At 35.1% G+C, this 8,662-nt stretch overlaps 1 protein-coding gene across 1 annotated transcript in view; it reads left to right on the top strand.

Annotated features, from left to right (window-relative positions):
* Positions 1 to 2,074, top strand: part of LOC118740379 (serine/threonine-protein phosphatase PP2A) — a gene marked incomplete at its 5' end in the record, with an annotated part of 6,579 nt that extends 4,505 nt beyond the window's left edge. Inside the window, 1 exon segment of the mRNA XM_036471889.1 lies at positions 1,121 to 2,074. Coding sequence (XP_036327782.1) covers positions 1,121 to 1,193 — 73 coding nt within the window.
* Positions 2,075 to 8,662: the final 6,588 nt, after the last annotated feature.

The following is an 8,662-nucleotide window of genomic DNA, read 5'->3' as shown; positions in this document are numbered from 1 at the left end:
TTTTTTTTTTTTGTTTTTTATACGTTGCACATTAATGTAAAAAATTTACAATTAAAGCCCATAACAAGACGGAAGAAATACATTTTTTTCATTAAGTTTCGTTAAAAGGTTTCCAAGATACAGCACTTTAAAGAAAGGTATGTATGACGTTTTGTCGGCCGCTGTGGTGTAGTGGTAAGCAGTGCGCGCTTCCACTCCGCAACGCCTGGGTCCAAGCCCTGGTCAACGCAACATGGCAAAAAAATATAGAAAAAGGTTTTTTCTTAACAGTGGTCGTCCCTCGGTAGGCAATGGCAAACCTCCGAGTGTATTTCTGCCATGAAAAACAGCTTCTCATAAAAATACAATCGCCGTTCGGAGTCGGCGTAAAACTGTAGGTCCCTCCGGTTTGTGTGACAACTTCCAGGCGCACGCCACAAATCGGAGGAGAAGGAGAAGCTCGGCCAAACACTAACATATGTGTAAGCGCCAATCTATTATATTATTATTATGTATGACGTTTTCTTAAAATTTAAGTCCCGTGTAAATAGACAACCCTACGTCATATCGGCAAAATATGCTGCACGTATATTCATGTCACCTAGACCTTCAATCTCTTCAACTTTCATCCAAATCCTGAGATGTCGCGCACAGAGGTGGGCGCGGTGACATGAAATGCCTTATAGTACAGTTCAATATCAGTGCTGTTCAAAAAAACTGTATTGAACTGTACTATGGATTGGATAACATAGTACTGTTCAATATACAATTCAGCGCTGTTCAAAAACCCTAAATGCATTTAGTTTAATAATTTAGTTTGTTAATGCTTCTCCGTTGTTAGCTCCCAAATACAAAAGGAGACATCATTTTTTTTTTAACTTAATTTCTTTAACTTTTTTTATTCTCATCTTCTCACTTGGCCCCTGTAGATAATTTCAGGAGTTAAAAGCCCTTCCCAAGGGCCTTCCTGAAAGTAAAGGGGCTTTAAACTGTTCAGCCATGCATGGGCTTTTAGAATGGCTGAACTTAAGAAGGCATTCCTAAGTTGTTTTCTGGGGCGTTTAATATATTTATTGGGTTTGAATTTTTTCTAACAATCAGTATGTAGATAACTAAAAAACGTTTTCTTTCTCTATTACAGCCTACAATTTGACCCAGCACCTCGTCGTGGTGAACCTCACGTTACACGAAGAACACCAGATTATTTCCTATAAGAGAATTCTTCACACATTTACATATATTATACAAACATTTATATAAATGCAAAAAACAACAGAAAAACAACAAATACAAAATTATTTATATAAATTAAACTCCAACCATACGAAATGATGGAAACAATAAAAACTAAGTAAAGTGACTGTAGTTGAAGTGAAAGGATATAACTGGAAAGTATAACACCACAGCTATCAGCAACGATAAATATTTGCTTGCCGAAATAGGAGCGGCACTAACAAGATATCTTGTAATATAACATCAGATTAAAAAAAAAAAACATAGAAGTATGTTTATTTACTGGCTTTAGTTATGGCTTGCAAAAGGCAGTCAAATACGAGAAAATTTGTTAAGGGCAAATCTAAAGGACAGCATACATAGTCCACTCTTTAGTTAAATTTATAAAAGATCCGCTGGTACAGACTCACACCCAATTATCAATTAACCATAACAACTAACGCGACGTGATCAGCGCTAAAGAGAGGCACGCGGAGGATAAAAAAATAAATTTAATCAAATATTCATACAAAAAACCGATAATACACATAGAATACAACAATTAATAACATAAATTATAATTTATTACAAAAAGTTAAATTAAAATTTGTAAGATTGAGATAACTTCTAGATATCACAACTAGACATAGCCTTGACGCCCATTTAACTTGTTCAAGGGTAAATAGGATCGTTACATTTAAAAAAATCAACAAATGCTAGCAAAAAAATCTATGCATCTTTAAAAAATTAGCTAAAACATAGCGAGGTGGCGTGGGCTTGCAATCTACAATACAATCGGAACTGGAACAGAACTGACTAGCGAACGCAAGATAAACGACAAAGAGTTTGTAGCGTGTAGGGCTTTACACAAAACACAGATGCATATAAACAAAAACTTAAAAGTAAATTAAAATTAAAAAAATACATATAAATAATGAAAACTGAGAATGAAACAAAACACAACAAAGGAAAAATAATATTTAAGTCGCTAAATTGTGAAAAAATGCAATTTATTATAATTAATATTTTATTGCTAAACCGAAAACTAAAAATAAAAATGTATTATAAAAACAATTGGAAACCCATATTTTAACTAATGAGTGTAGTGTCTGACCGAACAGTTCAATTATTGTTGCTCCAGCAGGAAATAGTCTACAAACCGACTGGTTTTTGGATCTATGCTCAGATGAGGTTCCATTGCTTAAACTTGATTATATAGAGTATGATGTTTTATGATAAACCTCGCTGCTAAATGGTACGTTTTGTCTCTTTCAAGAAATTATGACCCATTTCTGTTTCATTTGGTAAAAATTCATAGTTTTGCTAGTGGTTTCTTCATTAGGTCAAGGTTTGAGAAGGTTGGAATTCACTCGGAAGTGAATCTCAGAACCTGCCTGAAAATACAGGGTTTTGGAGCAGTCATTTCTGATCTTTAACGACTAAATGGTTCTCTGCAGCATTAATTAGCAGTTAATCTTCTTCATTGGCACTGCAACCGCACATGCGGTTTTGATAGATTTTCCAATAAAGCACGCTAAGCGTTTCTCTTTTGTGCCAACTGACGCCAATTAGAAATTCCAAAATGAAGCCAAGTCCTTTTTCATCTGGACTTCTCAACGCGGAGGCCTCCTCTTCCTCCTTTACCCGCATCGCGACGCTCTTAGAATACTTTCACGAGCTCTGGAGCGTTTCTGTCCAATCGTACGACATGAATAAGCCAGCTTAGCCTATGTCTATATTAGGGATGTTTCGAATGTCAAATTTTTCACATTCGCGAATGCGAATTTTAGGAACGCGAATGCGAATGTTAGGAATAACATTAAAAAAGCTATAATCCACTTAAGTCATCGTTTTTATTACTTAAAAATTTTGTAAATTAGTAGAACATCGAACGAGTAGTCAAAGTTCAAAAGGGGCGTATTATATTTCAAAAAAAGTAATTTTGCTGCCCTTTCTCCCATGAGGCGATTTCCACTTAACCGTATATACAGCAGCTGCACTGAGCAATTGCTCACTTGGAACGCTGGCGGGTGGAGCACTCAAATATTTTCAATTTGTCGTATTATAGTTTAGTTTTCCACCAATCGAGAGGATTTTCACCGAGATGAGCTCGTTTTTTCTTTAAAATAGGCCTTCAATTGAGCTTTAGTTTTACATTTTTCTCCAGATGCTACACCCGGGCCTTCGCTTTCGCTGGTAGATTCTAAAATTATTTCTAGGTTGCTTATAAGACTTTTAGCAGTACTTGTTGAAGACTGATCAATTTGCTTGATATACTACTTAAGTGTATTATTTCAATTTAAATATAAATTACAAATTGTAAAATTAATTTTATATATGGAAAAACCTAAATACTCAAATACCATAAAAACTAAATTAGATAATTTTTTTAAATACAATTTAAAAAATAACAATTAAAAAAAAAACAAATTCCTGCTCTGGGACTCGAACCTTGCTTCTCTCGACTAGCACAGGGGATGAAATGGCAAGTAAATATTTCCTAAAAACTAAGGAATTGTGTTTTCCTTAAACTGAGTCAAATCGTTTACTTATATTAAGGCAGCCATGTCATTGGAGCCATTTCAAGGTAATATTTCCTTAGAATAATATACTTTTTTCCTAGCTTCAAGGAATGTTTTTCTGATTGTACTTGCCAAATTTCAAGCAAATCGGACCATGACTAAGATTTTTTCGAATAGATCGGTCCCTGGTCTATCTACCGGAAAAGGTAAATTTTTTAGCCCTTCGCATGGTGGCGGCTGGAAGCTATTTATATACAAAATCGAGTCAATACACTTTTGAATTTCTGAACGTATCGAAAGTTGGTTTATGCTTCCGTTTTGAATCACAGCGAACTGGGTCAAAGCGCTTCATGCGTTGGTATAAACAAGGTATATATTTAATATGTCGCTGGCTTAAAGTGAAAAGTTGCTAAGTCCATTTTTACAAATTTTACAGGAACTTTGAATACAACATTTTGCGTGTTTAAAGCAAAGCAAAACTCCATACGATTAAGAAGGATTCGATCGTTATTAAAAGAGTTCGTATTACTTCGTGTAAAAACCTGTAAAACTGTCAAATAACAAAATTACTCTCTTGAAAGAGAGGAGCGAAACAATAAAGGTCACCTGGAACGCGAAAACCCACTTTTCCAGTAACTACTTCGATTTTTTTTAATGTAAAGTGCCATGGAGACGATCAAATATCTTAATCAACAGTCTCGCGTTATGCTTGACAAAAAACAAGCGCACTTGCCTTCTGATCGTCGTGGTGAGCAAGTGCGCGGACAAGAAAAATTAATTGTTTGTTTAATTGACGAATTTATTTGAACGTTTGCGGGCCAATCTCATACATATGCAATGCTTGACGTATTTATTTGATTGTCTCGGTGACGCTTAAGGTTCTGTTTTTGTTTACAAATGCAACCCTACCTATCGTTTTAAACTTTTCATGAACCTGCAGGAAGAAAAACTTCGGACTAAAACCTGCAAATTCTGACAGAGAGAGAGCAAGTTACTCTCACAAAAGTGGTTTGACTTACAGGTTGTTTGGCACCTGAAACGCTTTCCTGCAAAAAAAACCTGCAAACCGTGAATATCGTGAGCACCTGGAACGCAACTAATGCTGTCAAGACAATGAAGATATACGTATTAGTTGTTAAAATTGTTCCAATGGAAAAGTATGCATGTATTAGTGAAAAAATGTGCATGTATTGCTGTTGTCATGACAGTATTGTCCGGTGTAAACCCTAAGTTAAGCGTGCGCTTACGCATCCATCGTAGTTTCCTAAGTAAAAACACTATCAGCTGATTGTCAAAAAATGTCTACAGCTGAGATCGCCTGCTTTTTGGCATTTGCTCTTGTCTTTTACAGATTCTTTCATTTCTATTACAATTTATTCAAAATATACTAACACACTGAAACAAAAACATCAATCCACTAACCAAGAACACCTACAGCCTGCCAGAAAAAATGGTGAGAAGAAGAGTTACGTTACTTATGGAACTGTACGACCCAACAAACATCAACAAAACATTTCTCCAACCTTGGAGAAATTCATAGTTCTCAAGTTAATATGCAACATAATTCTCCAACTCTTCTCTCACCGACGCACACTGATCCCAAATCAAGAAATTATGGAATTAGGGTCAAAATTCAACGAATCGATCTGATTTTTTTCTGCTTACGCAATTATAAATAACTTTATTATAAGCAATTTTGTAAAATATGGCCTACTTTTTAAGAAAAAAATTATTATTTTTTTTATATGGAGAAAACCCCATTTTTAGAATTTTAAAGCGCACTTACCACGGATCCGAAATGCGGCTTATGGCACATTGTTGAGGGTATTACTGTCCACAATTTCTCTTTAGACACCTATTATATAAGTCTACGACCCTAAAAAATACAGATACTTAAAAAAAATTTTATCAGCAATATTAAAATTTAAGGCATAGGGTTAATTACAGTAAATAACAGAATAAACTATAAATTTAGACTATCTTTGGATTTGAATCCGGTGAAGATTCGTTTTACTTTGTGTACGGATATGTCTCGTGGAGATTTTGAAATTTTTTTTAACCGCTTAAGTTTCTGCCGTCAGACACATAGGTATGTATGCATTTTAAAATACAGGTAGTTTCTATGTAAGTCGGTATATCATAAAATACACTAACAGCCGTATTCTAACAAAGTCACAAACTTTAGCTCATCACTGCTGTGATTTCTACTGCGCCTCAAAGCTTGCCGCTTCAAAAAATATGCCGCTACAATACAAATTTTTAAATTTTTGTGTATTTTTCCAGCACTCAAAATCGATTTTTTTCTGACACATTTCTCGGCGCACTAGAAATCACAACAGTGATGAGGAAAGTTTTGTGACTCTGTTAGAATAGAGGGGTAAGCATAATATAATCTATGGCCTTCAAATAGTTACACAGAATAAAAAAAAATACCAATCGAGCCTTGGTTTCACAATTTCCTTGAAAAGGCGAGCAAATGCTTTAGTGTGCAAATACCTTTTTGCCTGAAGTTCTACGAGTATGTTGAGATCTTGTTTTTACCTCTCTCTCTACATACCCTTTGTTTATTTACCATAGGCCCCTATTGCGAGTGTCGACTGGCAGTAGAATAGAAATTTGTCGATCGAGTCGATCATCTTTTATTTTGCTATTGTGTAACTTGATCGATAAAAATTTGTACTATTGTGAATGGTTGACAGAATTGTAAACAGCTGTTTGTTTGTTTACATTTGTTTCTTGAGTGTTTTATTTACATCATTTTTAAAATAATTGCTTTTATTATAAAATTTAAAAAATGGACACAGTTGAAATATGGTTTAGTGATGAGGAAGATGATGCGGAAGGTAATAGATTAGTAGAGTTAGCTAAAGCAAGGAGGGAATTGCGAGATTCGTCGGATCCCTTGGACTTTGAAGGTGTATGTACACGTGTGAGTTTTATGAATAGAAGTTGCGTTCCCGATGTTTCACAGTTTTTAGGCTTTACATGATTTGCAGGAAAAGCTGTTTTCCTCATTAAGTTTAAGAAATACGGTACGGTTAAGTTTTTTGTGCAATGATGTTGGGTTTTTGTGTCCAAACGCGTGACCCGATTTTAAAAATTTTAACATAACAACAACAAGTGTATTGAAAGAATTCAACTTTAATTTAAAATAAAGATTTCAAATTTCCGAGCACTAATCAATTAATAAATTATGCAGTTTTTTTGTATAAACTTTTGATGTTGGTTCTGCGCAAAAACACTGTGGATGGCGTAGCCGGAGTTATATGCACAAGAAATATTGTATATGTATCTTTTCCAATAGAAGCGCAGCTTCCTACCCTACTCGTTCCGGAAATTCCTTTGCCTATGTCTTCACTCTCCTGCATCAGTGCGAACAACCGCGCAAGTTGCCTTTTGTTGCTTATAATTTTTGATCTGTAATTCAGACACATACATGCATATGTATATTTCACAATTTTTTACAACTTCCAGTTCAATTGACTTACTTTTTATCCATTATAGTACCACTTTCTTATGTAAATTTTATAAACGCAAACTCCAACGACTAAAAAACAGCAATAGAAGAATGAGCGATTAAAAAGTATTCACAGTCGCTAATTGAGCGACTAAGCGACACTCGCAATAGCATCGCTAATCGATAATCGCTTAATAGTCGTTTATCTACTGCCAGTCGACATTCGCAATAGGGGTGATAAATAATCGCCTAGTATATGCTAAACGCATATTCAGGAAAATAGACAATACGGTGGTTTTGAAGGCGTTTCAAGTTGGATAACTACTAGCATTCTAACGAAAAGGAAAAAATAAACCTTTCCAGATTCTTCGAAACCTTCAAAGGTATATGCAAACATTGAACGACATTCCTACAGAATTAAAGTATTGCCACACTAGTCCCAAATCGAGAAGTTATTCAATTAGGGCCGAGATTCCAAGAATCGATCTGATTTTTTTCTGGGGATTTTTATTATAACCAATTTTCTAAAAAATGGCCTACTTTTTAAGAAAAAAAGATAAGTCTACGACTTGAAAAGATACAGGAACTTAATAAAAATTTTAACTGCAATAGCAAAGTTAAAGGCATTAGAGAGTCTTTAACCGAGTTAATTACAACTAAGAATACAATAAACTATAAATTTAGACTAGCTATGCAACTGGATCCGGTAGAAATTCATTTTCGATTTCACGCAGGTCGTATGGAAATTGGTCTTTGAGCATTTCCACTGCTTCTGGAAACATCTCTTGACTTTTCACTTTACTTAATTTTGGTTGTATGTGCGTTATATAAGGATCTGAGCTTATCAAAAAGTTGTGCAGGATATCTTCGTTGGTTTGTATTCGGCTAATCTTTCGCGAATGTCTTTCCCTGACCGCTCGAAAATCTTTATTTCGTGCTTCAGCAGCTTCTTCCGACAGAATTCCAATTGGTATAAAGGAGTCATGTTGGCAAATATCTACACCATGCACTAATAGCTTATGAACACTAGCAGGCACGTGGTACCAAGGGTACAAGCTGACATATAGTTCCGGTGTTTCTTTGAAAAATTGTCTAATTTTTTCTGTTTCAATATTTCTCCCGGAAGAAATAGCTTGCAAAGTTACAGCAAATCGCTTTATTAAGCGACTGTCTACGCCCGTAATCTCTGCAGACTTCTCGGAAGAACCTCCTCGCTGTGTTGCCGTCATTAGTTGTACCGAGGCCTTGCTTTACAATATCTATCAGTAATCCCGTGACAGTAAAAAATTCTTTCTGGGTCAAGTGTTGTTTTGCTTTTTGGAGTACTTTATCTTCACCTCTAGCTGCCCATTTCTTGAAGTTCATATTGTGTGATATGTGTAAAATACACTCCATGGATCTTATCCACATGTGAAGTGAAGATAATCCATATTTGTATATGTCAACATTCCCTGGCTTATTATAACCTCTTAATTTTCGTAATTCGTAATTC

Source organism: Rhagoletis pomonella, unplaced genomic scaffold, assembly GCF_013731165.1.
Source record: "Rhagoletis pomonella isolate Grant_MI unplaced genomic scaffold, Rhpom_1.0 Rhpom_scaffold_00006, whole genome shotgun sequence".
Lineage (NCBI taxonomy): Eukaryota > Metazoa > Arthropoda > Insecta > Diptera > Tephritidae > Rhagoletis > Rhagoletis pomonella.
The sequence above is the reverse complement of the archived record's forward strand: the minus strand, read 5'-3'. Positions and strand labels throughout refer to the sequence as shown.